The sequence below is a fragment of the Parasteatoda tepidariorum genome, chromosome 8, assembly GCF_043381705.1.
Source record: "Parasteatoda tepidariorum isolate YZ-2023 chromosome 8, CAS_Ptep_4.0, whole genome shotgun sequence".
Lineage (NCBI taxonomy): Eukaryota > Metazoa > Arthropoda > Arachnida > Araneae > Theridiidae > Parasteatoda > Parasteatoda tepidariorum.
The window spans coordinates 77,080,430-77,108,070 of NC_092211.1; the positions used below are offsets into that span (position 1 = coordinate 77,080,430).

At 30.6% G+C, this 27,641-nt stretch overlaps 2 protein-coding genes across 3 annotated transcripts; one reads left to right on the top strand and one right to left on the bottom strand.

Annotated features, from left to right (window-relative positions):
• Positions 1-7,261: 7,261 nt before the first annotated feature.
• Positions 7,262-12,911, bottom strand: LOC107449902 (ribosomal protein S21). The gene is made up of 5 exons (XM_016065577.3): positions 12,715-12,911; positions 11,034-11,097; positions 10,067-10,138; positions 8,624-8,679; positions 7,262-7,325 (listed from the first exon to the last, which is right to left on the bottom strand). The coding sequence occupies exons 1-5, from the start codon at positions 12,762-12,764 to the stop codon at positions 7,316-7,318; spliced, it is 252 nt and encodes an 83-aa protein (XP_015921063.1). The 5' UTR covers positions 12,765-12,911; the 3' UTR covers positions 7,262-7,315.
• Positions 12,912-13,576: 665 nt separating this feature from the next.
• LOC107449897 (E3 ubiquitin-protein ligase CCNB1IP1-like) lies at positions 13,577-27,194 on the top strand. Of its 2 annotated transcripts, XM_016065567.4 has the most exons (10): positions 13,577-13,723; positions 14,587-14,602; positions 14,747-14,806; positions 15,555-15,625; positions 17,879-17,953; positions 18,986-19,100; positions 19,393-19,413; positions 21,306-21,515; positions 24,144-24,224; positions 26,824-27,194. In XM_016065567.4, the coding sequence occupies exons 1-10, from the start codon at positions 13,661-13,663 to the stop codon at positions 26,925-26,927; spliced, it is 816 nt and encodes a 271-aa protein (XP_015921053.3). In that variant the 5' UTR covers positions 13,577-13,660; the 3' UTR covers positions 26,928-27,194. The 2 variants fall into 2 exon arrangements, with proteins under 2 accessions (XP_015921053.3, XP_071040352.1); XM_071184251.1 differs by lacking the exon at positions 21,306-21,515.
• The last annotated feature ends 447 nt before the right edge of the window (positions 27,195-27,641 follow it).

Here is a 27,641-nt window from a genome sequence, read left to right on the forward strand (position 1 = left end):
TAAAACACAGTCCCCACTGAATACCGAAGTCAAGCATAACGGGTTGTGGTCAGTGAGCTTGTGCGTGAAAACTTTGATCGCATCGATCTACCAAAACAGGGTTGTTGTTGTTGTTGTTAATTTACGTCACACTAGAGCTGCACAATGGGCTATTGGCGACGGTTTGGGAAACATCCTGGAGGATGATCCGAAGACACGCCATCACAATTTTGATCCTCTGCGGAGGGAATGGCACCCCCGCTTCGGTAGCCTGACGACCTGAGCGCGAAGTCGAGCACTTTACGGTAGCACAGTTTAACGAGGACCAATACCGCACACCCTCGGTCCCTACGCAGACTGATCCAAGTGGTCACCCACCCGCACACTGACCGCAGCCAGTGATACTTGACTTCGGTGATCTGCTGGGAACCGTGTCTTAACGATCAGTCCACTGCGGGACCTACCAAAACAGGGAAGTCATGCTCTCTGTAGAGGATCAAAATCGTGATGGCATGTCTTCGGATCATCTTCAGGGGTGATTCCCAGACCGTCGCCAATAGCCACATTGCACACATAACCTTCTACCTTTCACAAAAACGCTATCGTAAAAATAGATTTATAATTAAAAAAAATCTAAAGAAGTATTGCATTTCCAGCAAATTTCAAGTTTTCGATACATTAATGATTAAGGTGCTTCCTTAAAATCATTCCTCCCACATTGAACTGATCGTAAAGGTCTGGTTTCTTAGGACAGGTCGGCGTTGCAAAACGTCAGCTTGAAGCGAGCGCTAACCTCTGATTGGTCAATTTGTGAGTTGGACAGCATACGTCATCGAACGCTCAGCTTGAACGCAACTGCCGTCCGAATCAACTGCAGTTGGATTACAACGTAATGTTAACGACAGAAGCAATGGCGGACAACAGCACACAAAGCATTGAAATCGGCCAAGATTTTGATTTCGAGGAGAAATTAATCTCTGAAATTAAAAATGACCTAATTTGTATAATATAAAATCTTGCAAAGATTCAGTGCTTAAAAAACAATCTGTGGTTACAGATTGAAATGTCATTTTTTTTCCTCTAAAGCACTGGTCGACAATAACACATAAAGTTATAGGAATAAACTACAAAATCAAAATTAAAATTTGTTTACGTCATTAACGCATGCACAATGCAAGATAATGCCTGAGTTGAAACGACTGCTCACGCTGAGCTTTAAAACAGTATTTTGATGGCGTCGGGGTACGTCAACTTCCCGCTGACGCACAGGCGCTTGGCTTAAGAAACCAGGCCTTTTAAGACACATTTCCCAACAGATCACAGAAGTCAAGTACCAATGGCTGCCATCAGTAAGGGGGTAGCTGACCACTTTGTTCAACCTGCCAAGGGACCAAGGATGCGACATATCTGTCCTCGTTAAGATATCTGTCCTCCACTTTAAAGTGGTGGACTTCGAGTGTAGGTTGTCGGGCTATCAAAGTGGGGGATGCATTTCCTCTGCTGAGGAAAACTGTGAGAGCATGTATTCGAATAATCCTTCGCAAACCGTCACTAAAGGTCTATAGGACAGTTCTAGTGCGACGCAAATAATGTACTATTACTATATAAAATCGATGTATTTTTCGATACGAACTCAAACTGTCATTTTCGATATTTCATGACAAGGACAAATATGATCGTAACTTGAAAGTCCAAATCCACCGAATATTCTTAAATATTTGATAATTTTAATACGATCATCAATGTTAGAGTGCACATCCTATCTTTGAAAACTAACTTCAAGGACCACACCCTTTGCTTCTGATCAAACAAATGCGGGTTTAATTTAATATAAAATAACCGCAAAACAAGTGCTGGTCTATATTTTGGAATTACTTAATGTAATGACGGGAGGCGCAGTGCTGTAAGCTGCTTTTGTGCAGCATTGCTTTAAGTACTTGTTTCCTCTTTAAATACTCACCATTCTACAGTTTCACCCAACCAGTGTGTATATATATATATATATATACATCGTCACTAAGCTCATCAAATATATTTAGCACAAAATTATACATCTATTATTTTTAGAAAAGTTAACTTATTCATATANCGAGTATTGGGAGAAATTTGCCTTCGCTGAGGACTTTTTGATGGAACTAACCCGCATTTGCGTTACATGGAGAGGAAGACCACAAGAACGTCCCACGGTTAGCCTGACGGCAAGGGAACTCTAACCCATGATCCGTCTACCACTGAGGATATTTCTCGTCAGCACTGTGGTTGGTGCAAGCCGGATGCGGAATTCGTATCGACCAGCCATCGCCGGGATCGAACCCGATCTCACCTCATTGGCTGAGCCTTCACATTTAATTTGTAATAACTACAAAAAAGGTAAAAGAGAATCCAAAAACAACATTGAAGAGCAAGATTATGCAAATAATTGAATTGGTCAATTACTCCGGGGATATTAAAGGAGGAATATTAGAATAGCATTCAAGACGACCGATTGATGGTGCAAAAAATATTAAAAGCATATAAGTGATCAAAATCATTTAACATTACGGAATATAAAATAATGGAAATAGCTAAATAATCGGATAAATAAATAATTGGATATTATTACTTTAGATAGGTAGGTAGGTACTTCATTTACGTCGCACTAGAGCTACTTAATGGGCTATTATTACTTTAGATATTAGATTTGGATATTTTTCTTATTATACAACCATGATAAAATCGAAGTGTGGAGCTCTTAGGTAATATTCTGTGCACAGCGTAACGTTTTTTCATCAAGAACCGGGCTGTGACACGTGATTGACTAATCTTACTAATACTATAGTAATAGTACATATCCTTACAAAATAAGAATTGCAAGGAATGAAAGGTAGATACATACCGGGCAATGACCCCACTTCCCAGCCCTTAGTTACATAATATCCGAATAGTAATTTAATTAAGAAAAAATGGAAGAGTTTGCGCATGTATGTCCATCTTCATTCCAGCAAGGATAATGTGAAGTTTTTTAGTTCAATTTTAAGCAGTATGTCCTGTTATAAGGTCCCAAAACATTTCTGTGCCCGGGCCCTGTATGCCAAATTTCAAATTTAAACCTGAATTAAAATTTGTAAACTTAATCTTGCTCCTCGAACAATATGCTAACACTGCAGCTTGCAACAACAAACAGTAATAAACAAATGGAAAGAGGCCAAATCAGGACTGCCAAAAAAGCAACTTTTTCAATATCTAGCAACCATGTCACCTTTTTTAACAAATTATCACTTCAAACTCACCAGAATTATTTAATAACATAAATATCCTATGAAATACTGCAGATTTGAGCTCAGAAATTATCTAATTTATTTCTTTTATTGAAAACAAAATTATCCGTTTGAAAATATCGCCTCGCAGAATAAGCTGAAGTGAGCAGCTGCAAACTTTCGAACCGGAACTAGAGCAGGTAAGAAGCTCGAGGTTGTTATTGTTTACATTTATATTGAAAACACCATCCATCCATTAGACAATCATTTGTCATTGATTTGAATTAAATAGACCAATCAAATAACATAAAACATGTTTGACAGCTTACAGCTTCATTTAATTTTAAAAAATGTTTTTAACATTTATTCGTTTTGACACGTAATTCAAGGAAAAAACTACATCGCAGTAGTAATGCTTCTAACATATTATGCTTTTAAAACGTATTTCATTGAAACTAATAATAACAACTTCAATAAAAAATTTATGTTCTTAAAAGAACCGAAAAAAATTGCCGGACTATTATTGGCGATCGCAACGCTCGAATACGCCATCTGGGGAGAGACCGGTTTCATGCCTTTGGCCCTTCTCCCTTCCCTCTCCTCCTCTTTTCAGTTGTATGGATGATGTTTTCAGTAGAAATGTAAACAATAACAATCTCGAGCTCGGCACCTACTCTAGTTCCGGTTAAAAAGTTTGCAGCTGCTTACTACATGTTATTCTGATAGACGATGTTTTCAAACGGATAACTTTGTTTTCAATAAAAGAAAAAAATTAGGTAATTTCTGAGCTCAAATCTGCTGTATTTCATAAGATATTAATGTTATTATGTAATTCTGGGGAGTTTGGAGTGAAAATTTGTTTTAGTTATATTCTATTAAAGAAGGTGACATGGTTGCTAGACTTTGAATAACTCGCTTTTTTGGCAGTCTTGATTTGGCCTCTTTCCATAAGTTTATTACTGTTTGTTCTTGTTGCAAGCTGTGCGCCATCTTACGTTAGTATTAACACTTTTAGCATTGTAAACACAAGTAATAAGTAATCAAATACATTGTTTACAAGAATCTCGAAACACAACAATGCCAAATGGCTTTAAAATACAACGGAAGCAGTAACCCGGAAATTTAGGCGGTACCGAGCTTGCAGCGTTCCCTAGTGTAGAAAACACCATCCATAGGAATGTACTACGATATTTTCATCTTTTCTTAATATTTTTCAAATTTTTCGTGATGCCTTTCTTTGGAACTATGTTTAATGTAGTTTTCAGTTCCATATTGTTTTCCAACATAAAAGATTTTAATCTATATGAAAATCAAGAAACTAACGTACTTCTTTCCTCTATGACCCTCTACACGTTAATGGGGAAAGCATGTGAAGTGTTGCCATAGTTCTGCTCTACGCCACCTGCAGCTCATTTCGATCGCCAATTGGGTATACTATAGCCTACGTCACAGGTTGTGCTGTTCCTACTAAATTTTACCCATGAACGGTATTTTCTGCGAGCCTAACGTCAAGCCACAAATAAACAAACGAAGTGTTTGATCGTTTAAATAGCTGCTCGCCAGATTTTATTGCACTATAAAGAAAAGTAATTGATAATCGATTTTTGATTAATAATTGATTTATGTGGATAGTGGCATAGGATTTAGCATTGCGTCACGGTAAATGTTATTCCTACTAAGTGGAAGTAGTTGTGTTTTTTTTATATTATACCCAATTGACAAAGACAATTTTGATATTAGATACTATTGGTATTAATTCTTACGGCAATAAGTGCAATTTAAAAATCCAACATTACTAACAAAGATACCTACTATAGGCTGTGGTTAGGTTTTTTGCGGCCTTTTCAGGGACAGGGCTAAAAAGAAAGAAGGGTTAGTTCATTCAGCTCTTAGAACTGAAGCTACGATTTTCCTCATGACGTCACGCTGCACACAGATCTCGGAGATTGCAAGCAAAGATATTATGAAAACTTAGTATCATTCTCTCTGCAAAAATAAGTTTGACTTTTTCTTAGTATTAGCTTTCAAACTTCATGCAATTAACATATTTCCTTTCAAAACCTTAGTTTAAAAAAATTTTATTGGTCAAAATACTAAATTAAATACCATTTAAACTAATAAAAATATTTTACTCGTTGTCGTAAATGATGCTATAAATACTTTACTTTAAAATTTTCAGTTTTAACTTTTATTATTAAAAAAAAATTAATGCATAAATCGGCACTTTTTCAGCTACATATTATTGTTCGATGACAATAATTTGTAGTCGGGTAGCATTTAGAATCTTGATTTTAAAATGTTGCTAACAGCAGACCAAAAACGTATTTTCTCCGATTAAACTTTTTCTTCTTCGTGAATTCGGATTCCTGACTGCCTCAATATCCGGGTAACTGCAATCTGGGAAATATGGTCCTAATATTTTTGGTCTGAAGTGCAATCCAAAGTTTGGACCCCTTAATGTTAGCTTTACTTTTTTTGTATTTTTTGAAATTTTGTTAAGCAAATTGAACACTTTTTACGTACAATTTTAGAATTCATTCAAAATTTGAGCGAAAACAGTCAGTTTCTGAGGAATCTAATTTTTATAAAATAAAATTTTTTAAAAAAAAGTAGTTTTAAAATTTGTTAACCAAAATTATAGATAAAAAGGACGGATAGAATAACAAGGATAGATAAAATGAAACTGTACATTATGGTAACATAATTATTGACTTTTACTTCTTAGAAAGACACTTCTGAAAAAAAATGTGTGACCAAGTATGAAGAATAAAATAAGTTTTAGTTTAAATATTTCGAATTCATTTGTTTGACCCCCTGCCGGGCAAAATGTAGCACCACCCTTGCGAACTTGTAATTGGCACCAAATACTAAGGTTATTATACGTAATTATATAAAATTTTTAATGGCAAAATTATATTTAATTACATAATATAATTACAGAGAACTTTATTTTATATCAAATTTTATTTTATATAAGAAAAACTANCGGGCAAAATGTAGCACCACCCTTGCGAACTTGTAATTTGCGGGCAAAATTTAGCACCACCCTTGCGAACTTTTAATACCAAGGTTATTATACGTAATTATATAAAAATTTTAATGGCAAAATTATATTTAATTACATAATATAATTACAGAGAACTTTATTTTATATCAAATTTTATTTTATATAAGAAAAACTAAAGAAAAATTAAAATAAGGAAAAACTATAATTACAGATAACAAATGAAATTATACAATTATCATTGCACCAAAATGTGATGTGAAAAAGTAAAGAAAGCATACTTATATAGGAGCCATTTGTAAATCTTATTTAAAAGTACAAAATATTCGAGGAATACCCCTTATTTTACAGAACTTTCTTAAAAAAAGTATAACTACTATTTAGAAATTATATTATATTACTCATTTTTAAATGTTAAGAAGCAAACCAAAAAAACGTAATAACAAGTTTCAAGTTAGTTACCATTAAAGTAACATTTTTTATAAATATAACAATTATACTATTCACATTAATATAAAACACCCGAAGAATCGATGCTACTAAAGTAAGAAACTGAAATATTAATATACATTAAAAATAAAATGATAGGGAAGATGCTACGTTTTCAGAAAATATAAACTTATCTGAAATTAGTGATTGATGGTATTGCAATAAAATTTCATCCAATGTTGATTTAATGCTGCTTAGTGGCAAAACAATCTTTAATAACTTAATGCAAATGGTTATTTAATTTGAAGCAGGCACAAAAAAAACATAAAAACAAAAATTGGCAATCAAATACTGTCTTACCTAATGTGACAAAAATAGTTGCACTGTTGTAATACATCGTTTCAAAAATGGTACGCATTTAAAATGTATATCTAATATATACTTCACGCGAAAGAAATTTTCGTCAAATTAGTTAAATGATTGAAATGAACATCTGTGTTTCTATGATCTCTCACTATCAAAATCATGCTTGAAGATCTTTGTCAAAAATATGTATTTGCATGCAATTGGAATACACATTTGTATAGATAAAATAGAAAATAAGGCAAATGCATAATGACAAAACATTTTATTTTATAATACAAACAAAAGGTCTTGACATCTTTTTTCAGTAGTTCCTGAAAAATAAAAAACATTTAATTAACAAACATTTTCAAAAATTTAAAATTTTCATTAGTTAAGACCAAATTGTAGTAAAAAATACTATTTGCAGGATGATGAAAATTTGTCATAGCAGATATTTTTATATAGCACATTTAGAAAAAAAATAATTGTTTAAGGAAAACAATCTTGCACTAAATAGAAAATACTACAGTAAACTTTTTCAAATAAAATAGAAATTTTAGAACAATTTAAAATATTACTTAGAAACTTTAAGCAATTTGAGTATCGAGTAAGCCATTATTCCTTCAAAAACCTTTGTATTAAAAAAAAAATTTTGAACCAAATACAGTAAACTTACAATTATAAACTGAATTGGTTGGCCCACGCAGCGCGGACAAGCAAATTCATGGATAATACGCAAAACGCTTAAAAACACACAATTTTTTTAGCTGTAATAATCTCTCTGCATTATCTTTGCTTACATTTTTTTCTTATTTCTATAAAAAAAAAATTTATTAAAAACAAAACCACTTTTTTTAAGCAAAATTTCAATCATTTTGTTTAAAAAAAATATTAATTACAGAAAACTGTTTCAAATAATCTTTTGAGTATTAAAAATATGCATACCAAAAAAAATTATAAATGAGGGAAAATACAAAAAAAAAAAATTTTTATTTGGTACAGATAAAAAATTTTTATATTTGGTTCATAAAAAAGTACAAAATACCCAGAAAGTGGCCCATAAACAATGTGAAAAGTTGTAAGTAATATTTACCTTTAAAATTAAAAATATTAATAAACAAGTGAAACTAAAATTTTAATGTTTATAATTTCTAGCGTATAGTTACATCTATAAAAACCTAAAAATATGTATCACAAATATCTTATTTGCATCAAAACCTAGCTTTTTTAATAATACCCAAGCTGAAAAGGTTATTAGATATTTAATAGAGCAATAGCTTTAAATATTGGGATTTTATGACAAAGTATCTTTAAAAACTAAACACTAGACATCTAAATTCAACATGTAATAATTAAAAACCATTTAATAATCATCTCCAATTTTATTAACTTTGTCAAAAAAAGTGCTAAGAAACACAAAAATATACAAGGTAGGTCTGATATAAATATTAAAATTGGAAAATGAGAAATTTCAACAACATATTAATTTTTTTTAAAAAATCAGAAAAAAGAAGAAAATAGATGTTTGAAAGTCTATCATGCTAAAAACATAGAACCTTATAAATCACATATACATAACACACAAATGTAAAAAGATGCAAGTCTGGATGTTGAAACCAATTACACTTACTTAGCTATAATAGCATCTTTCTTTGCTAATCGGGCAATGCAGTCATCACTTTCACCCTGTAAAAGTAAAATTTTCACTTGAAAAATCAAACCATTTGAATTCAGGCATTTAGCACACATGGTACAAATAGTGAAATAAATAATTTACCTTACTAACATAAGTAAAAAAAACATCAATACACGCATTACTGTTTTTAGTAATTGTTCATACAAATCATATATTCTACTGCATATCAAAAACATAGCTGCCAACTTAATAAAAACAAAAATAGGAAAACAAAGCATAAGGCAATCAGGGGTAATTGTGACAGTCTGAAGTAAAAAGTTCTGAAAATTTCACATGCAAAGAATCAAAATCCAGATGTCAATTTATATTTCATACCTGCTTCATATTAACATAATTTTTTGAACTAACACATTTAACAGAGCGCGTAGCACTTTTAAGCACCTTGAAAAATATCATAACTATTGATGGTTTTATTTACAGTGACGAAGACGATGGCATGTCACAAAACAATGAAATTAACAAGAGAAATGAAATTTTCTATCACTAATAGAGAAAAAAAAATTTACTATGTTTAGTTGGTCCCCCATAATCAGCAAAAATTCGAGAAATTTTTCGATTCTATTACAGAGGGCAGAAAATGAGATTTCTCGATTCTAATTACAGAGGGCAGAAAATGAAGTCTGAAATTGAGAATCTCTTGCAAAATGCAGCAGGGTTGCACATGAGAGTTAAAAATCCTTACCACTGAATCCAGCTCAGTATACGCAACTGCAAACCCGCAAGTATTTCCTAAATAGGGCTTTCATACACTACAGACCGAAATAGATTGGGTTTGAATTGTGAAAACGTTGAATAGGGCAATGTCTTTTTGCATAATTTGTGACGAAAATCAACATGGTAAAGAAAAATATCATAATTCGAAAAAGGGAAAATTAAGCACTTCTTAGAAACATCCATTGAAAAAAGCACTTTTAAGGGCTTTTAAAAAACGAAAATCAAAAATAAGCACCTTTAAGCACTTTTTAAAAACACTAAGCACCCTGTGTTATTAATTACTTATTAATGAAAAATATAAAACCTTTATAGTAACTAATTCAAGAAAAAACTGACGTCTTACAAAAATTGCGCTTATAAGATTTTAAAATTGCTAGAATATGAATCGCAACATTGAATTTTAAAATCATGAGAATATTAATTACGATATTGGATTTTAAAATCCAATTAATATAAAACACAATATTTACTGCATTTCAAAAAAGTTTCCTTGCACGTTTTTGAAATGCTCCTTAATCCTTATACGTCATCTAAAACTACAGTCATTATATTAAACTACATATGAAACAATTATTACAATCGAATTATTAATGAATATTAATGTCTAAACTTAAGTAACGTTTGTTTTTGTCTTAAAAATTATTAATTGTAAAAAAGTAATACCATTCGTCTTATTTCTCCGCAGATCGCATATGGTACAGAACTTCCTGTGAACCTGCCAGTAGCCTCATCTACCTAAAATATACAATATGCAATTGTAATATTGACAAGAAAAAAGTCTAAAAAAAACATTAACTTCTTAAAAATAGAGCTTTTTTTTTTTAAAATATTGTATGCCAATAAAAAATTAGAAATCCAGCTAAAAATTATGAAAATATTGTATGGTAATCAAATTGAAAAACAATTCATTGAGTTTTATTGTATTTGCCAATCCAGATTGTCTGCCATTATAAGCACAAGGTCTGAAGAAAATTTGTGGTAAAAAATTTTTTGCATTAAAAAACAGCTAAAAAAATTTTAATGTAAAATTGCCACTTAGAAAAACATTTTCCCAGCAAAAAAATTTATAAATGACTGAAATAAAATCCAAAATTAGTAGCATGTGACAATATTTTACAGGTTTTTTACGGGTACTTCACATTTGTTATTGTTTGTGAATAAAAGTATTTATTTATAAAAAAAAAACAGAACTGTTATTTACATAGCTTGATGCAGTACTTATATTTATATAACAAAATACAAAATGAAATTATTCAGTTCTCTTAAATACTTCCGAATCTTATATAAATATTTCGTTATTTACAAATTAATAGTTTTTGTAAAAGGTCACACACAAATAATACACCCCAAATTGAACTAATTTATAAGATTAAAAAGCTTAATTAAAGTAGTTTCTTTGATAACAATTCAGTATAATGCTATTAATGATAAAAAAAATTTTAAAAACTAATTCTATAAAGCTAACACCTTTTCTTCATTTTTGAAATTTTTTTTTTTTGAATTGGGCAACAATTTTAAAAAAAATTCCTAATTGATACATATATTTATATGCATGTAAAACAGCACACATTACGTTTTAGATGTTAACAGATATGAAAAAATTAAATTTATCAATGAAATATTTTCTTACTTCAGCAATATTGATTTGAATTGAAGCATGATCCTTAGCATGAATAATACGATTGCTGGCAGAGCTAGAAAATAAATTTTCATATTAAAACAAATACAATATACATATTCACAAAATAAATTATCTAATAATTATAACAGTGAAAACAGATTGCTCGTTTAAAATTGATACAGTAAAAAAATTTTATACAAAAGAAACTAATAAATACAGAAGGTACGCAGGTTACTAAGAAGGTAAGCGGAAAAAAACCTGAACTAAATCTCTCATAATGAGAAGAAAAAAAACATTATTTGATATTGATACAAATATATGTAACATATTCCTAAAATGGCCATTGAAGGATCAAGAATTAGTTTTTCAAAAAAGGGAGAGAAAAAAATTTGCTTAAGGATGTCTCAGACATACAATTGCAGAAATTTTTTACTGAAAGTAAATTTTTTTTTAACATTCTCTAAACAAAAAAAATTTGAATATTTTCTTGATTTATTTGGGAATAAATTTTAAGATCACCAACTTTGTATCATTGTGATTGCCTGAATAGTTCAGTAATTCTAGCCAAAATTATTAGGGAAATTTTTTGTCTCTCATTCCTGAATTTTACCCAAAGCTGGAATTCTCTCAAACATATTTGCGAATGAAGTCGTAATTGCACAAGAATGAAAGCTTAGAAAACGAAGGACAAAAAAAATTGTCTTCTTATCTTAACGAGAATTTGTGAAAGCAACAAAATTCTAATTTGCAGAAATTTGTGAATTAAAGGGCTTTAGATTCGAGGAAGAATCACATGTCTGTGCTTCGAACATTACTAATTAGTTTATTTATTCTTTGATTTTTTCCCAGGAAATTTCTAGACAAAACTTAACATTACTCTGCAGATACAAATACTGAATCGAATATTTATTTTTAAATGCTAAAATTTTGTAAGAGCTGCGCTAAAATTTAGTATCATAATTATCAGTTTGCCAGGAAATTCAACTATTTTTTTTTTTTTAAATCTTTAGAGTTCTAAATTAATCTTTTTGGTTGTTATTAATGTGTTATTTTCTAAAACATCAAAACAGAAAATTAACACAGACCATGAAAGAAATTAAGAATGTTAACCCCGATATAATGTAAAAATAAACTACTTATTTGAAACTACAGTAGTTTGCAAGTATCAAACCTACTCCTACTACTCATAAAAGTTAATGCACAGAATACAAGCAGAATGATCATTTTGCCTTTTTCAAACACAAAATCAAGCATGGATTATCATATATAATACTAAATGAAGTATGATAAGTTTCATTAAAACAGATAATTTTTCATGCAAGAAAATTCTCAATTAAATTCGTTAATTATCGATACTGGTAACGCTCAATTAAATCGACAACTGCAGGTCATGTATTAATCCTAAAACTTCTCACACATGGAAAATACAACAAAGCTGCTAATAAAGAGAGCAATTACTAAAACTAGAAGAACTATTAACTTTCATCAAATAAGGTGTTAGGCTTATCGGAATCATTTGAATGATAAACAAGTTAAAACAAACATGCAAAGATTAAAGTAAAAAAGCTTTATTAGTCAACTCCACAATTCGACCGGGAAAAAATTAATTTCGATAAAAATTATAGTAGAAGAAATCTATCAGTAAAAATTCAGTCTACATCATAGTTTCAAACTTTGAAATTCCACTCACCATTTTCGAGGTATGTATAAATCAACGTATTCTCCACTGTCGTTTTGCATTATGGAATAATTTAAGATGTCTTGTTTCAAACTTACAAATTTAAAATTTTTTAAACAACAAACACGTTGCAGCAAAAATTTTCACTAATTGCGACAAATGACAACACGAGGAAAGCGGAAAATATTGCAGTTACGCTGAGTTGAACTGTACTGTAGCTGCTTTTGAGAAACTAAATTAACTAAAAGAGCCATTCTCACTAAATAAAATTTACACGATAATCTTCGAGATTGGTGAAATATTTGAAAAGTCACCAATCATACTTTCTTTGGCGATAGGAGCAACCGCATAAAGTGGGATTGCTTCCTTATTAAAGAATAGTTTAAATCTATTAGCAAGTTACCAGTTCATAAGACCTGAAGATTCTACACAACCAAAGAACTTAAAAAATTCCAGTAAGAAAAGTTTCCTTAAGGGTCATTCTTACTGAGAATTTGGTTAGCGAGTTTCTTACGAGTAAAGGAGCATTTCCACAGCCTGATAATTTGTTCGTATGTGAATGAGAACCATATTGGTGAAAAATATTCTCCCATTAAAAACTTTCAATTAGGTTCTCATTTGTACGAGAAAAAATCGCAGGCAACAAGAATAATTCTTAAATCATTAATCAGTTTCTCATTAAGAATTCGCATCCGCGAAAATTTTGCATACAGCAGGAACGGTAATTTAATCTTCTCTTTTTTTTATGTTTTTTTTTATAATATCCTTATTTTATTGGAATAATTAGTGAGATTAATTTGTTAAATAAATATATTTGTTGGGCATAATGGTAGAAATTCTACCAGCTTAATCAATTACGATTTTTTTTAAATTATTGATCTAGTATCAAACGAAACCTAATAGTTTTTGTTTCGTTTTCAAATTTGCCAAAACAAATAAGTGTTATAAAAGATTCGAAATGGACAATGAGCTCCTGTGCAACTTCAAAAAGTGCCGTAAACCATTATCATCGCAAGCTTGGGTAAGTTAATTTGCGTCATCTATTGGTCAACTCTGTCATTTTCATCAAAATATCTATATATGGAAGAACGAAATAAAAAATAAATGGTTCAATGACAAATGGACGTTAAAAATTTAAGAAAGTGTTAAATATTGTAAAATAGCATTTAATTATTATATTTCCTTGAAAGGTTTTGTTGTAAGTTATTCGGAATATTTTATCAAAAATTAAGCTTTGTTTTTCTAATGTAAAAATTATTACATTAACATTATTTTCTTGATTAAAATAATCTTCAATAAGCATAATAATTTGATAGAGAAGAGGATAACAACTGTTGTTGGAGACTAACTTTATCAATTTTGATACGATATTTATAAAGTGCAATTCTATTAAATAACAGAGAAAGAATTCAAAGTGCAATTATTTATTTATTTATATTGCGAAATATTACTTTTGATAATTAATACATTGACATTTAAGAGATTAATTACGGGCGGAATACAGAAAAAAAGATTTTTAAAAAATAAGGAATTTTGTGTGAATTGATATTTTGTCTTCCGTATGAATTCGTAACTTGTAAACCTTTAATATTTCAGCAACACTCACTGTATTATCTGTATTATTGGGATATCACACGCAGATGAATGAAGAACAATTCCGAAATACAAATTTTAAGAAAAAATCTTAGTCTTCTAACTTAAACCTAGTTTCTAACAATCTAACTCGACTTATTTATTTGTTCACCAGCTGCCTTCGATAGTAAAATCAAGTTAACTCTACATCTCTATTTTATTTATCACAAAAGAAAAAGTTTGATTTGTATTTGTTTAATTTTTAAAATAATAATAAATCAGTAAATGTAATAAAGTTTTTCTCTATTATAGGTGACTTCATGTTCTCATATCCTTTTCTGCTTTAAAATGTTATTAAATATGTATTGTTTTAAGTTATTTTATTCGCATTTTGTTATATACGTTAATTGCAAAATATTTAAATGTTAGATAACTGCCGTTCTTATTTAAGAAAACCTTAATTGAAACTTAAATATATTTTGCCACGATGACGGTCTGCGAGAATTCGAAAAAGCATTCATATGCCCTGCATGTAAGTAATTTTCATTTCACATCTGGATAAAATCATACATCATTAATAACCCTGTAATACTAATTTAACTCTTCGACGTACAATTTTTATTAAACATATTTTTGATACCTTTATTTTTATTTTATATTAATTTAGGTTACTTTGAACTAAATAAAGGGAAATTATTATGCTTAGCGTTTTAATAATTTATGATTATAAAATACCGCGTGAAACTGCGGGGCTTTTTTTTTTCTACGTTGAAGGTAAAATTTTCTAATCACGGCTCATTTCCAAACAACAATTTTTAAAATTTGCTCTTATTTTCAGTTATTTAGATCTAAGAGAAATAGTAATTTATCATAGGAATTTCTTTAATTTATCAAATCAATTATTGTTGTATTTTTGAATATGAATTGGAAAAAAATCAGACTATTTTTTTTTTTTTTTTTGGATTTTATATTTCAGTACAAATAATATGATAATCTAACAATGTTTTCAGTAACTATTTGGCAATTTTTAATAACTAAAAAGTACCAAAATATATTTTTGCTTGAAATTAAAGAATAAAAAATAAAAATAAAAATAGTATGTATATATAAAAGGGTCCCCAAGCTATATGTATCATCTGCGTCAAAGGGTATATTGAATTTCCTATTCTGCGAAAGTAAAGATGACTCTAGTATAATTATATTTCAAATAAATTCGAGATAAAAATAAAGTACATCTGAATATTCTTATTTGATTTTGTTTTCATTTAAATCTGAAATAGGTGAAACCACTCTCTCTGGTAAATATGACATAGTTAAAGTTGATCTCAATCCAACAGAGCAATACAAATCGGTAAGATAAATTCATAAGATATATTAATATAATTATCGGTAAGATATATTTGTATGTTATGCCAAGACTTAGTAATTAGAAAAATAAATTTTAGGAATAAATACATTCATGGACAAAAAAATTAGCTCACCAAGAAGGAGTCGTCAAAATGAAACGAAATTTTACATACGTAATGACTACTTTGATGCAAGTAAATGATTAGAAAATCAAAGAAAAACGAAAATCTTTGATTTTCTAATCATTTACTTATATCGAAGTAGTTATTACGTATGTAAAATTTCGTTTCATTTTGACGACTCCTTCTTGGTGTGCTAATTTTTTTGTCCATGAGTGTATAAATATAATTCATAAGTCATTTGAATTATTTATTTATGGTTCCTCGTTACATTTATTATTGTTTTATTTTTATTATGAAGAAATATTGAATTTATATATAGTAAAGGAGCTACACGCTCAAGAGTTTTTGCATCTTAAGATTAATAAAGACTTCTAAAAAGTTACTCTTGTACCTTTTAATTTTTTGCGTGAAACACAGTCCCTAGCTTAATTTGGTTTGTTTGTTTTTACCACAGTTTGACTTTTTTTATTAACTAATTTATTTGTTGTTATTGTAAGCTTTTACTTTGATTAAATAGTTTGATATTAAAGAATATATAAGTATTTATCTAATGTTCGCTTTTTATAAGAGAAACCATGCTCTTAAATATTTTAAGTTTAACTGCATTCCCCGATAACTAATAGTTAAAAAATTAAATATTTTACTCATGGAATGTCGTAATTTTTAAATTTTATTTCTACGAACCGATTCAACTAATTTTGTTCTCTAAAGCTTCAGATTTTTAATAATAATAATAAAATTTAAAAAAATTCAGATTTAACAGAATGCCTAAAACCTTATTTAAAAAATATATTTAGAATAAAAATATAAACGTATAAATACTTATAAAAAATAAATTTTTAAATTACATCATCTTTGAGAAAACGTAGCTTAAATCAAGTAAAATGTATTGAAGTTATGCTCATCAATACACTGAAATCAAAATTATTGGTTTCAAATATACAGAGTATTTCGTAATCACAACCACTCTTAGAATATTTTTGAAATCCTTGTTAGAAGTGTAGAAAAAATGGAATACACAAATTGAAGGTAGAAAATAAACATTTAAATGACGGAAGAAAAAAAAAGTTATCGTAGTTTAACGATATACTGCTGAGGAAAGCGAGATTGTGAAATATCCGAACCAGCTTGATCGTCAAATGAAACTTGCAGTTGTTTTGATTCGCATTTCAACTCCTTTCTGTTTCCTTGGGAAATCAAATAGATTTTAGTATTTCCTGTCTTGCCTTCCTTAAGTGTGATTATGTAGATCCCTATTGCGTTTCTGTTTTCTTTTTTCGCTTAAATATTCATTTGCGATCCTTAATAGTTTCTGTACTCTAAGTTCAAGGATTCTTTAAAATATATTTGAAGGGCAGTCATTACAGAACACGTTGTTTTGTTTGTGCAATAGCGTTGTTCGTTACTAATTGATTGATTTCTATGCTGGTTCGTTTGTTAACAATAGAATAAAATATCATCTGGACTGTATTTAAGATTTTATTATGATTGGTGCTACGAGCACGCTCATGCTATAAGATCAACAACTAATTTTCAACTGTTTGGGGTTACAAGAAACGGTGGCGAGGATGCTAAGACAAAGATGCCAAGTTGGCGCTATATTTCTGAGATATTGAACAAGCGTGAAACCTAAAAATGATCGAACCTAAAAAAAGGTTTGGTTATCGTACTTTTAACATTAACTTGACTTCTGTCTTTGGCATATTTTCCTAATCGTAGTAAACTTCCACCAAGAAGTTGAAACAAATCCTTCATATTTTGCTTTTCCCTCATTCCAATTTCTAAATAGGCAATGGTCAACTAGTTGAATTGATCTGAATTTATTGACCATCTTGAACAACGAAGATAAAAACTATAGCTGTACGAGAAGTTCCTCTCATTGTTATTTGCATTCGCATTATTTATTATTTTTAAACTTTTAACTTCATATTTTTAAGCAGTATGCTTGAATTATTTTTGAATGTTTTCCATGTATTTTTCTACTGATTACTGATGTAATGATAAGTTTTGCTCAAAAGTTTGACAATATTTTAGAAAAGGTTTTCGATAAAGTAATGAAACTAGTAATAAATCCTAGAACTTGGAGAATACGTTAACTAATACTTTTGCTTAAAATTTCACTTTATCCATGTTAGATGGTTCTTGCTGGTCAAAGGCCTGAAATCATATTTGAAATATGTTCTAGAGCTATTTCTTTCTGGACATACCAGGTAAGTTCAAAATTACATACCAACCTAAATCAACATTTTCATTCTTTTTGTTTAATTTTTATTTTAAAGTATTTTTAAAAGGCAATCTTTTGATAACAATTAATTTTATATGAAACCAATTTTAATGCATCATGTACCAAAGGAAGTAAAAAGTTAATTACGTTAAACAAATCTAATAAAATAAATATGTGTATGTGATGCCACAATTGGCATTACATAATTCCTAGTTTTTAAAATTTCTCTAATTACTTAAACGTATTTTTTTATCATTCTTAATTGAATTGTAATTGAATTAAATCAATTAGTGAATTTTTATTAAAAGCATAAAACATTTTATTCTTTTCTTATCGATCAATATAACGGCTAACTTTTTATTTCACTACTAATGTAAACTCATTAGTTCACTGCCACACCTAATCGAAAACAAAAATCTATTTACAACTCTTTATTATTAATTTCTTTCCACGAATATACTTCAGTTACATGGTTATATTAATTCTCAAAGTCTTGTTGGCGATTCGCGATCGCCGAAGTATTTTCAAACCTAATATTGATTATGGGGGGTTGGCATTGTTTTGGCTTTGCTATATTTCAATAATTCGCCAATCTTGAATCTCTTCTCCATGCTCCTGTTGTCCGTTGTGAACAAATTCATTCACTTTCAATTTCAAACTTGTGGCAACTGGGGGTGCCCTTATGGGCCTCCCAGTCCCAACCGTTGAATATTATTCATGCTAACAAAACTCTCGATGTAAGAGAATATTTAATTTTGATTCCTTTAAGGGATTTCTTTTCTCTTTATGCTTATATTTTTGAATTATGGCCATTTTCAATATTTAATAAATCAATTTTGCTTAAACGATTTTATTTATTTCCTTGAGACAATTATTTTATTACATCCAAATTAAGATGTGTATGTAACGGCCAAAAAGTCAATGATGATACTTCAACTACCACTAAAATATTGGTAATGGCGATCAACGCCATCACAGTGTATCATTTTGTAATCTTGAATTATTAAAATATATTTAGGTACACCAAGAAATCATGTTTCAGGAATATATCTCAGCCAAAGTAAAAGAAAGATCTCATCAACTAGAGAAGCATTATGATAATATATTTCAAAAAACTAGAAATGAACTCGAAAGTATCCTTTTATCATGTAAATACTGAGCGAATTCTTTTTTAAGTGTGAGTTGGTAATTTGTAAAGGTCCGACCACGCAGTCAATTAATTTAGGGTTAATAAGTCTTCCATTATGTAGCGTACAATCGACATTTTCGCTGCGTATAAAAATTTGTGATGCATAAAAGTTAAAATGCACCATCTCATACTCGTCTACGTAGTCTGACCATCATAAAAATTATATGGCATTCTCATAATAAACAAGATGATTTTGATTTTTCAAATAATCTCATGAATTCCTTAGCTAAATTTAGATGTTCGGCAGCAGTTAGAAGGTAAGATGTGTTTTATTACAACTAATAATAAGTTTTTTTTTCAATGTTTTACCTTATTTACATTTTTTTTTTGACAGTCAACCTTTTTATTTACAATACAGGATAAACGTTTAAATATAAAAATAAATATTAAAGTGTAATTTTTCTTTTCCTATCAAATTCATATCAGACAGCGAGATTCTGCTCCATGGAAGTGATGCATACTTATTTGCTTCCAATGGTTCGTGTACCTTTAAAATAAAGTTAAGATATCAGCTGAGTATTACTTATGTGTCTACACTCTAGGAATACAATTTATGGGATAATAAAACCATTTGAAAACGTTAGACCAGAGGCCACCAATATTTTTTTTTTTTTTTTTTTTTTTTTTTTTTTTTGATCAGTGACCACTATAAATTTTCGAATTCCTTTGTTCACTACCTCTAAAAATTATTTTAAAAAAAAGCGAAAAATAACTTACCTGTTTCTTAAAATTATTTATTTTATTTTGATAAAAACAAATTTTTGTATAAATCAATGAGAAGGATAAGCTTCATGACGCTTGGCTAGATTAGCAATGTTTGATTCGAAATTTGTTATCAGATTAAAATAGTTCCGGAGCTCCGCATTCATTTTCTTTCTCTGGTTTTTTAAAGTATATTTAACATTACTGAAGCCAGATTCAACCATAAGTGGATATGCAATTAAAAAAGGAAATGTCACATTACAAAGTTTTAGATATTTTTGTGTAATATTTATATTTGTCTAAAATTTACTCACAGTTAATAAACGCATCTTTGATTAAAAGTCAACTTATAATTAAGCTACTTGAGCTTGTAAATGACAGACCGTATTTTCTACTTCAACAGAAATTGGAGCAATAATCAATTCTGGGATATCCATAGTTTCAATATCTCCAAAGCGTCAGATAAAATCATTGTTGATTTTTGGAGATGATTCGTTTATATTTCTAATTCTCAGTCGTTTATATCCTATTGGGTACTTGCACTTCAAGAAGAGGAAGACACGACAGAGACTGGCTTTTGAATCTGTATTATGGAATTATTTTTAATTATTTTGAAATTTCTGAAACTACATCTGAAAGATTTATCTACAATGACGCCACTTGCAGATATTTAATGGTCTTAAATTTGAAAAATGTAGAAAATCTTTACGTAACAATAAGACATACGAGTTCCATTTAACTTGAAAGCTTAAAATTAGTGTTTATATTTGAATTAATGTATCTTTTCCTTGGAGACGTGTTTGAATACTATTAAACTTTGAAAATACATCTGCTGAACATCTGTTGAAATTCATACAAATGCATAAAAAGTATGCTGGAATGAGAAATGAAATAAGGTATCATGTATTATAAAAAGTTTACTTATGTTGCAATTAAAAAAAGCATTCCAAACGAAAATGGTATTATACTGCGTTGCTGTCACAAAATTTAAGATCGAATTGTATTGTTTTTTTACTCATCATCCTCTAATTCGGATCGACCCCTAACTATACTATATCTATCCTCAAGAGCCAAATTCGATCACTTTGTCGACCCCTGTCTTAGACCTCCATCTTGTATTAGAAGTTAGACTTATTGAGCTTGAATATTGCAGCGTAAATTTACGAATAAATAAACCCAAATGATCGTTATTATATTACATATTTTAATAGTTTAAAGTTCGTTGGTTTTTTCATGAGTTAATTTTAAGAGTTGTAATTTACTAATTTTTTTCTGATAAAATATGACTAACTGATCTTAAATTTCTCAATAAAATTGCAAATTCTACAGTCTGAAAATTGCATATTTTTTATGAGTCACAGGAAAATAAGCAAGTGTTTGACTACATACTTAGCACATAATAAATTATATCCATAATAATAGGTTTAAATAAAATATTGTGTTTTAGGTACACGGTGTGAGCTGGAAGTATCAAAAAAGAGAACTGCTGAATTATCTGAAAAACTTAAGGAGCGGATAAGGCAGCACGAAAAATTACAATATCTTCATGAAGCATTAAAGCGAAAATTTATTTCTCCCTCTTTTTTTGAAAAGCAAACCAGTCAGCAAAAAATATCCAAAAAAGTTCACGATCCTTTTATGATTTCTACAGCTTCTGGTATATTTATTTGCCTTTATCAACTTCAAAATAACAATTAATTTTATTAATATTATTATTTATTTATTTATTTATTTATTTATTTATTTATTTTATTTTTTTTTGTTCAAAATCTTTAAACTTTTCTGGAATACAGCGACGACATTAACGAAAGAAACAAAAGAACACCCTTTGGTTTTTATGGGAAATTTTGTTAAATTCTTCTCTCTTGCTATTCAACTGAAATAAATAGTTTAACGCTGTTTCTCCAAGCTCTGTCGCCAAGGAAAACAAAAAAGCCATAGTTTAAGTGCCTTACATTTGACGCAATGCGATGATTCTAAACTATCTATACAATCTTGCCGTCAAGAATTATCTCGACTTTAGAACAGACAAATAACTTAAATATTTTCGAAGTTCCTAAAATTTTTAAAAATCAACCAATTTGGTGACATTTTGCACTAAGATGAAAATTATTAAAATCGCTGCCTTATTCTCAGTTTTTGCAAATTATTTTGAGCCCAGGTAATACAGAACTGAAGTAAGTTTTTAAACCACAAACGCTTTTTATTTTCATAAAACTGTGGCTTTTTTCCTTATTAACGTTTTGCGCCATTTTCAAAATAAGAGTGGACAACGCTAGCTCTAGATAGGCTAAACTTGACTTAGCAGTTATGAGTAACAGTTGCAAATTCCCAGCAGTTATAAAAATAGCATATTATTCCCAAAAAAGCATATTTTCATATTACGACGGAGCTTTCGAAGAACAGCCTTAAAAAATTCTTTGATTTTTTTTCCATGGTGCAAATAGCTTTATCATTCATGATAGGTAAATTTGTTTTTACATATAATTATATCAGTTGGTATCATTTTTATAGATGTTAAATTTAAAAATCATGTACCTTCGATAACAGTTTTGAAGTCAATGGAGGTATATCTGAGAACGACCAAGTTCTACCAACGGCCGTCCCGCAGTGAACTGATCGTTAAGACACGGTTCCCAGCAGATCACTGAAATCAAGCATCACTGGCTGCGATCAGTGTGCAGGTGGGTGACCACTTGGATCAGTCTGCGTAGGGACCGAGGGTGTGCGGTATTGGTCCTCGTTAAACTGTGCTACCGTAAAGTGCTCGACTTCGCGTGCAGGTTGTTGGGTTACCGAAGCGAGGGTGCCATCCCCTCTGCAGAGGATCAAAATTGTGATGGCATGTCTTCGGATCATCCTCAGGGATGTTTCCCAAACCGTCGCCAATAGCCGATTGTGCAGCTCTAGTGCGACGTAAAAGAACTACAACAAGGACAAAATCTACCAACGACCATTTTACAGTGAAGCGGAGTGTGGTCGTGTCAGAGAGGTTTCACTGTATGTACGTAACATTCCTTTTTCGTGCTTGCTTCATGTGATTTTCATCTTTGAAACAACATTAGAAGCAACAAATTGTAATTTACATAGTCATATAAGTTTTCAGTAATTATTGATTTATTTATTTTATTGATTTATTTATTTTATTGGCTTATTTATTTTATCGTTTTAAAACATAATAAGAGGACACCCTTTGAAAATTTTAATTAAGTTTCGGTACTCACTAATATTTTCGCTTCACAGCCATCTTCCCTTGAATTGTCCGTTTTCATTATCGCAGTCATTTTTGCTTTGGGGGCATTTGACGTAAGATCGCATATGCGAAATTGCATGCAGTAAGAATGTTGCAAAAGATATTGGCGATCGAAATGAGCTCCAGGTGGCGTAAAGCAAAACTCTCTGGCTATGGCGTCACTTCGCATGCTTTCACCATTAGCGTGTAAAAAGACATAGTAGAAGGAAGAACGTTAGTTTCTGTCTTTATTTTTAAATAGATGAAGAAGATTTAAGTTTGGAAACTATATGGAACCAAAAACTACGTTGAACATAGTTCTAAAAGAAAGTGTCGTGGAAATTTTCAAAAATGTTTTTGACAGTTCATAAAAAATATTACGAAAGGGAATAATATCATAGTATATTCCTATACAACTAAGAAGAGGGTCAAAACATACAACTGGTCGTTTCCTCAGATGGCATATTCGAGCGTTACGATCGCACCAAAGATGGAGGAGAGGCTCATATCGAAATGAGGGACTAATTCGAAACTCAACAGAAAAAAATTGCGAATCCGCAGTGGACTGATCATTTAGACACAGCTCCCAGTGAATCACTAGATCACTGAAGTCAAGCATTACTGGTATGTGCGAGGGTATATGATGACCACTTTAATCAGCCTGCGAAGAGACTGACGGTGTTCGGAATCGGTTCTCAATAAACTATTGTTTCATTTTAATTCCCGTTGCAGGACGAGGCTACCGAAACGCGAGAGCCATCTTCTCTGCAGAGGATCAAAATTGTGATGACATGTCTTCGGATCAACTTTAGAGATGTTCCCCTGACCTTTGCCAATAGCCCAATGAGCAATTCTAGTGCGATCATATGTGCAAATGCGTGCAATAAGAATGATCCTTAAATTGACATGTATAATTAATAATTGGAAGCTTTGAATAAAAATAATCTTAGAATTATAATGAGAATGAGATGTAATTAATTCAAAATATCTTTTTTTTTTCCTTTTTTTAGAATTGTAAAATCTTGACTGAATATTCTTATATCTTTTTTTCAGAAATTATATGCCCTCAAGGAGAAAAGAAAAGTCGCCACAGCAAGAGTAGTAAAAAAACGCAATATATTACTCAAGTAGAAAGTATGTTGGAATCGTTATTTCATTTCTTTACACTTAAATTTATAGTACTAAAATCACATTGCATTAAAAGCACGTTTCGAATTTTTTCGTTAAATGCAATAGCAATTCGATTTATTTATTTAAAAGAAAAGAAGAAAATGAAGGGAAAATATTTATAGAATTGCACGTGTACAGAAAAGTAGTCAGTTAAGTAAACATTTGGAATCATGGCCTGCTTTCGATCTTGGGGAGATTTCCGTATCGTGATCTGTGGTAGAATAATCGCCAAGTCTTGGAAACTTNAAAAAAAAAAAAAAAAAAAAAAAAAAAAAAAAAAAAAAAAAAAAAAAAAGCCATCACAGAAAGGGATTAACTTGAAAGCTATAACTCGTAGCCACCCCCGGGCAAGCACCTACATGTTTTTTTTTTTTTAAATTGCAAGTTTAAAATCTATTTGCCACCTTGGCGATTGCAGTTGGCGCGACAGATCACGATACGGAAATATCCCCTTGATCATGACAGATGCAATATATATATATATATATTTAATGGCGGAACTTGGGATGTATTGTCCCATTGGCCTCATATGCCAGGACTGCTACTCGCTTCTCGTTACCCAGTGGGCACCTGTGGTGAAGCCAGGCGGTGGAGCGGCGTCGCCCACGTCACACAACCACAAACCCGTTTAAAGGGCGGGTCGCATTCACACACACAAAGGAGAAAGGACATAGAACACACAGAGAGAGAAAGAAACATCCATGTCCTGAGCGGGATTCGAACCCTCAACCATCGGCTCCGCAGTCAGGCACGCTAACCANTTGATCAATCATGACAGATGCAATATATATATATTTTTTTAATGGCGGCACTTGGGATATATTGTCCCATTGGCCTCATATGCCAGAACTGCTACTCTCTTCTCGTTACCCAGTGGGCATCTGTGGTGAAGCGAGGCGGTGGAGCAGCGTCTCCCACGTCACACAACCATAAACCTGTTTAAAGGGCGGGTCACATTCACACAGACAAAGGAGAAAGGACATAGAACACACAGAGAGAGAAAGAAACATCCATGTCCTTAGCGGGATTCGAACCCTCAACCATCGGCTCTGCAGTCAGGCACGCTAACCACTCGGCCACCTGGTCGGCGACAGATGCAATATTAATATAAGGCCTTCACGAAAACTTTTATTCTATTTGTTTGCCGCGATTCATCGCAGAAAGTGCTCGCCATATACAGTGAACATTAGACAAAAAATGTCCTCATTAAGCTCACATTCTGACAATGACAACCACAAAACTGCGCATTATTTTGTTCTGAACGCATCTTATCAGGACTATACATTCACTTTAAATGTTTACTTGCGCACTGTTACGCACAATCTGCGGAGCATTCCTAATACCCCAATTCCTAACATTTTAGAGTGGTGATGTGCTGCTATCATTATTAAATTTCTGGTGCTATCACACTTGTTCAATTTTCTTTAGAGCAACCCGTATGCATTTGAGAAGTTATCGATTTTTAATGGCTTTTTTGGTAATTGATGAAGAAAAATAAGAATTCTTTATGTGGGGATTTGATTCCTCTTCATCAAATGCAAAAAATGTGAGCAATTTATAACTCTGCCTTTTCCGAACTGAAATGTTTTTATAAGATGCTTGTGTTTGGTTCCGAATTATTTTTAAAATACTGACTACTAACCATTATGGTTAATATAAAAAATTCTTTAAAATAACATGCTTTTATTAACTTGAACCCTTTTTCGAAGAATAATCGAAGTTTCTTAACAGAAATATACATACTTTTTAATGATAAAAATCTAAATATTGTCGTATTTCTGTATTTCTTTATCAAGGGCTATGATTTAACGAAAATCTTGGTTTAACGAGAAAATTTCGTATAAATGGTAGGTTCATTGCTAAAATGGCAACATAGAAAGCTGTTATTACGAATATAATTCGGATACAAACGAAAAAACGCATTCGACTATTATAAGAAAATTTCTTTACCTCCTAAACGGTTTAAAAATACTTGATTGAATTGCAATAACTAACAGTTGTTGCTATAAAAACCATTAAATAAATAAATACAATACCTACAATTGCCAACGTATTTGAGTGGATATTCCTGACCAAATATTTGTAAACTGCAGAATTTAAAAGTGAGGGGAAAGAAACATTTAAGACAACTCCACAGACGTGGAGTGATTGCTATCTTTTCTGGATAAATGTGTGTTATTGATAATGTATTTTATGTCATATTTTATGGTGTGTTGGACGTCGGAAAAAAAAGCTTATAAAAAGTAGTTCGTTTTCGAACATCTTTTAGTTCTTTTTTTTCCCCCCGATAGTTTTAGACAATTTGGGGTTTTTTTTAGACGCACACCCTGTTTAAGCAAACTGTTACCGTCACTACGTTCTTATTATAATCTTGTTCTACTGTAATTACATTTTCAATACTAACATAATTTCAAAATATGCTAAACACTACACACCGTATTAGTTATTTTTTTCTATTTTTTATTTATATGAATCTAACAGTAACATTTACATATAATTCGTGTTATATGCTAAAATTGACTGGCACAGCACTTACACTGTTTGATTTTCAATCTATTTTCAGAAGAATTCATTTTAAAGCCGGTTGCAACTCCAAAAGATGATTTAGCAGCTCAAGAATTATGGAATTTTACATCATCATCAGATAGAATGTCCGCACCAGTTTAAAATGGATATAATTCTGTACTCAATATAATTGTTTTTAATAAAGGCTTCTTTATTCTATATTAAAATTTTTATATTAGCAGAGATATATTAAATATAATATTGTTTGTGTTTCTTTTCTAGCATAGTAATGATCTTTTTTCACGGATGTAACATGTTTTGTAACTTATGTTATTTTAATTAAATGCCTATATGACGACCACGACTTTTATAAATGTTCACTTTTTTAATGAACTCTTCTTTAGAATAATAAAGCCAAAGAAAAACATGCTTTCCTGTTTGAACACGAAATTATTATAAATACCTTTAATAGAAAGCACAAGTTTAACAATAAAAAAAAAAGTTATGAAATCTTCAGTGATTCATTAAGGAACCGTTCATAAATGATAACACATTTTTTATTCGATATTTTGGACAACTTTCTCCTCTTTGTCACACTTTACCATCTCCCCTACATATTGTCACGCTACATTGTCTATACTATAAGCAAATGCAGTTCAGATATTTAAATTTTTTTTAAACATTTACTAAGTTTTTCAATCACAATGGTGAATATAGCAATAATAATTAGATGAACACCAAATTCAATGAAATATACATATAATAAATTTTTAAAAGTAGTTAATCTGCCGATTTTATATATTTTCAAAAAGAGGGACTTCACAATTGTTGTACCCCTTCCTCCCCTCTAAGCATGACATCATTTATGAATGATCC

Coding starts and splice junctions, on each gene's coding strand:
- LOC107449902 (XM_016065577.3), bottom strand. CDS start 12,764: ATGCAAAACGACAGTGGAGAATACGTTGATTTATACATACCTCGAAAA. Junction 11,098..12,714: donor TTATACATACCTCGAAAATG/GTGAGTGGAATT, acceptor TTTATTTTCTAG/CTCTGCCAGCAATCGTATTA. Junction 8,680..10,066: donor GCGGAGAAATAAGACGAATG/GTATTACTTTTT, acceptor TTACTTTTACAG/GGTGAAAGTGATGACTGCAT.
- LOC107449897 (XM_016065567.4), top strand. CDS start 13,661: ATGGACAATGAGCTCCTGTGCAACTTCAAAAAGTGCCGTAAACCATTA. Junction 19,101..19,392: donor AACTAGAAATGAACTCGAAA/GTATCCTTTTAT, acceptor AGCTAAATTTAG/ATGTTCGGCAGCAGTTAGAA. Junction 24,225..26,823: donor ATATATTACTCAAGTAGAAA/GTATGTTGGAAT, acceptor ATCTATTTTCAG/AAGAATTCATTTTAAAGCCG.